At 40.4% G+C, this 4092-nt stretch overlaps 1 protein-coding gene across 1 annotated transcript; it reads right to left on the reverse strand.

Annotated features, from left to right (window-relative positions):
- On the reverse strand, nucleotides 1-1920 carry LOC137951469 (LOB domain-containing protein 4-like). The gene is made up of 2 exons (XM_068798135.1): nucleotides 1477-1920; nucleotides 1-655 (listed from the first exon to the last, which is right to left on the reverse strand). Exons 1-2 carry the CDS (start codon nucleotides 1651-1653, stop codon nucleotides 317-319), a joined length of 516 nt encoding a protein of 171 aa, XP_068654236.1. The 5' UTR covers nucleotides 1654-1920; the 3' UTR covers nucleotides 1-316.
- Nucleotides 1921-4092: the final 2172 nt, after the last annotated feature.

Consider the following 4092-nt stretch of genomic DNA (forward strand, 5'->3'; position numbering starts at 1 on the left):
ATGATACTGTTCTATTACACCCATATCAAAAACATCGACAAAAGCTCATGGAAACAAGCCTTCAAAGTCTAACCATAACAACTACATCAACTCTCCATCATATGTTAAAACAATATTTACAATATACTGTTAATCGATCATAAGATCAAGACGCCTCCATCCTCTTTCAAGTGGGTGCAGGGTCACAATTCACTATATGAGAGGTATTGTAAGTAGGTAATAGATAAATGATAAAGATGAGGGAAAGTATAAATAGGTGGCAAGCAAAGAAAGGTCCTTAATACTGGTAAAATCTTAAAGTATCTAGCCTCTCTAACTAACAAGACCACAGAGACTCGCCCATGTTGACCTGATCAACCATCATATCTAAAGCAATCAAGGGTCTGTGAGATGTGATCATCTTCGAAGAAGGCGAATTGATCACGCTCAAGCCCGAGTTCCCGGCGGCGAGGCTGCCGGAGAAGGAAGCGGTTTGGCGCATCCTCATATGGACCACTTCTGCCTGAGCCAGAGCCAGTTGAGTCTGTAGTGAATCAATCTGATGTTGGAGAGAAGATATAGCCCCTACACACCCATACACAGGATCCCTCACCCTCGCATTCGCCTCGTACACCATGCTGCTCACCGCATCGCTCCGCTGGTTCACCGGCAACTCCTGCTCCGACATGCACACAGTTAAAGCTTTTCATTTTCAGTGGAAGAAAACCTCTCAACCCAATACAGAAGCTTGAATAGCGAGAGATGTCTGAGAAAAACGAAGACTCCAAGTAAGAAAAACGAAACAAAACTGAAAAAATTAAAAAGTGGTGGTTCATGTTTGATGATCCAAGAGTGACATCAAGATTATGTCACCTCGAAGGCAAGAATTTTGAATTCTTCTCGAGCGTAAAGAATGGGTCAATTCAAGAACATCTCTTTCAAAGGCAGACCCAGAGGGAGGGGGCACTAAATTAAACAACTAAGAATCCTCATGTGACGGACCCCTCCCTACAAATTCTATCTTATCGTTTGAAAACGTTTCCGTTCTAAACTTTTTTTTTCTGTTCTGAATGAGGTCAAAGTTGTTACATCAGTCTCAATTTTTTAGGGGTGGCCCACAGCATACCAACCATAATGCCCTCACATGGACCATAGATTTTTGGCAAAAGAGTGGTTAGCCTATTTATGTCAATGTCCATTCTAGTGGGCCCATTGTGAAATATTGGTCCATTTTTTTAGACCCATGATGCCTTGTGCAGCCTTCAAAATAAGCGAAACAAAGCAAGGACAAAGGATGATCTCGTGCAGGCCACGGTCGGCGGTCGGTCTCTGTCCCCACAAGTGGACGCCCGTGGGATCCCACTTCATGGGCCCAGGGCTCTTTTCTGAAGCGGCGACACTTGCCGGAGTCACCCAGGTGGAGGTGATCGGCGATGCTCCGCGAGAGTCATGTGCGGTTCTCCCGAGCAAGAACTGAAAGGGAGAATTGGCATCTACCTGTAGCATTTTGTTCACATTGCTGGCACCGAAGACCTTGTGCACATTGGCGAACTTTTGAGGCTCGTCGGCGGGGAAATACGGCGCGAAGACGCAGTCCTGAGCGCAACGCCTCCTTAGCAATTTACAGGCAGCACACGGCGACGCCGCTCCTTGCTTCCGGTTCGCTTCCCTCATTCTCCCCAGTAGGGTCGACCGCTTCCCCCTCTCTAACAAAGATCCCAGCTGAAGCTCAAACTACAGAAGAACTAACGAAGCTCTCTTCTTTGCTCTAGAGTAGAGAAACGAGCAGAGGAACAGCTGTTTCACAGTTGATAAAAATCAAAACCAAAATCAGAAAAAGTAGTAGAAGAAGAAGAAGAAGAAGTATAAGAAGGAGAAGAGCAAACAGCCAGGTGAGGGAGAGAGAGGAAAGGGGGAAAAAAAGGGAAGAGAGAATGCAGAAAGGGAAGCAAGGAGCTGAGGGGGAGGGGGAGGAAGGTAGGGGTGGCGAGGCGAGGAGGGTATATATGGCCGAAACGAGGTGGGACCCAAGGAAGAAGAGACTAGATTTTGGGCGACAAATCCATCTCTCTTGCCTCTTTTTTTCTTTTTTAACATAAAATAATGTGATTTTATTATTACATTATTTTATTTTATTTTATTTACTGATTTTACTTGTACTCGATAGAGATTGCTTCTTTTTCCGCAGTTCTTCGCTTTTTGGTACACTCGCGACTATTGTCAAGTTCGGCCCCCCGTGTGGCTCGGCTAGGCTTGTTGATGAGGACCGGCTTGGGCTTAATCTCAATTAGGGCTGTAAACGTGAAAGGCTCAAACTGCTAAAAATTAGGGTTTTAAGGAAAAATAATTATTAGGTTGTAATTGTGTAATAAAACACTAAAATTCTAATCAATTTGATGGTAAGAACTATTTTGTTCTAAGTTAAAACCATTGTGCTTTGACGGATGATTCTATCATATCAACTGGGTTTTGGGAAGGGGGTGAGTTAGACGAGGGACCAAACTCACTCCTCTCCTAAAAACAATTCTTGCCTTACCCTGAGTTTGCCTTAAAATCCAACAAACTACCAATTTGACTTGTATAGTTGACTAAAATTTCAAGACCTTAGTCAGATTTTGATTCGAATACACAATGGGGCCTACCTAGTGTTAGTATATACATATATAGAGAGAGAGAGAGAGAGAGAAATTATAATTTATTGATAAATTTAAGAATAAATTATAATTTTTTATAAAATTTAAAATAATTTATTTAATATTCACATGAAAATACTCCTACGTGATAAGTCGGATTACACAAATGCAATTGATTGTTTTAACACAGACTATATACGGAGCAGTCGAGGGTTTTTGTGCAGCAGAATGTTTCTTACATAAGGATATTTTTTTATTTCTAATTATCATAAAAAATACTTATTTATTCTTTAATGCACATGTTATCTTGTAAATTTTCATATTTTTGTTGATTTTCTTTAGAGATTCATAATGTCTTTAATCCCAAAAATATTTGTTTACATTAATTCAAATGTAAAAGTAAATAGAAAAATACAAAACATAAAAAAAAAACTGGTTAAAAATATTTTTAAAAAATAAAAATAATAATATTTTAATGGTCGTGCACAATTAAAATAAAAAACTCGAACCTTGCAATTCGACTTGGTAATTTATAATTATTATTCTATTTTTGGCACTTATAAAAATGGAAAGGAAAGGGAGAAATTTTTGTTCAATAAAAATAATATATTATAAAATATTTATTTCTTGTGTCTAATTTTTATAAGCATAATATTTTATGCTTGACTAAAAAAGATATTTAGATGTTGGTTTAAGGGTTTAAGGTGGGTCCAATCGGGATTTTGAACTCGTGAGTTAATTTGACTCGCCCAATATTGGCCAAAATTTTCTTTGGCCTCTTCGTCATGCAATCGCTTTCTCTCGCACTCCGTAACTCAAAATCGATTTAGAAAAATACAACAAATCCAAAAAAAAAGAGAAAAATATCCAATCGAGTATCAGAAACGTTATAATGCACAGGGTCCCGCCTCTGATTCGGGAAATCTTCGGCGAAAGTGTGATTTGACGGGAAAAGATGACAAAGGTTCGGTGGTGGGATTGACGCGAACAATATTGGATCAAATGAAATTCGTTCAGTCACATCAGCCGCATTGTCCTTCCTCGTCGCTTCTCAGGCTTTTCGATTCGTGATCGGCAGGAGGAACGATCTTTGTCTCCTTGCTCCATGGCGGTCCAGTAAACAGGAGAGAGAAGCTCGACGGAAGAAGCCGCGTCTGCGAAGAAAGAGAAGTTTCGCAGTTGAAGATGCTTTTTGTTATTTTGTGTTGTTTCTTCTTCGTTTGAGAGTTTCAGGCTGAGGAAACTGTGTTTCCGAGTTTGCATGGCGGGGGCATGCAGAAGTCGATTTGCACGGAGGGAGAAGAGAGACCGGATTTATTATATCTGTAAAGTAGGGTTAGAAGGGGTCGTCTGAACCGGCTAGTGCAACCTGAGCCGTTCAGAGCCAGACAAATTTACTGCGGCTCAGGAAAAGTAAAAGTAAAACAGTAGAAAAGACCGTAATTATGAGAGGATATGCCACGTAGGATTTTGTCGGCTA

This window comes from Aristolochia californica, unplaced genomic scaffold (assembly GCF_029961685.1).
Source record: "Aristolochia californica isolate CCGP_79_NKW_82.1479 unplaced genomic scaffold, dmAriCali1.0.hap1 SCAF_15, whole genome shotgun sequence".
Classification (NCBI taxonomy): domain Eukaryota; kingdom Viridiplantae; phylum Streptophyta; class Magnoliopsida; order Piperales; family Aristolochiaceae; genus Aristolochia; species Aristolochia californica.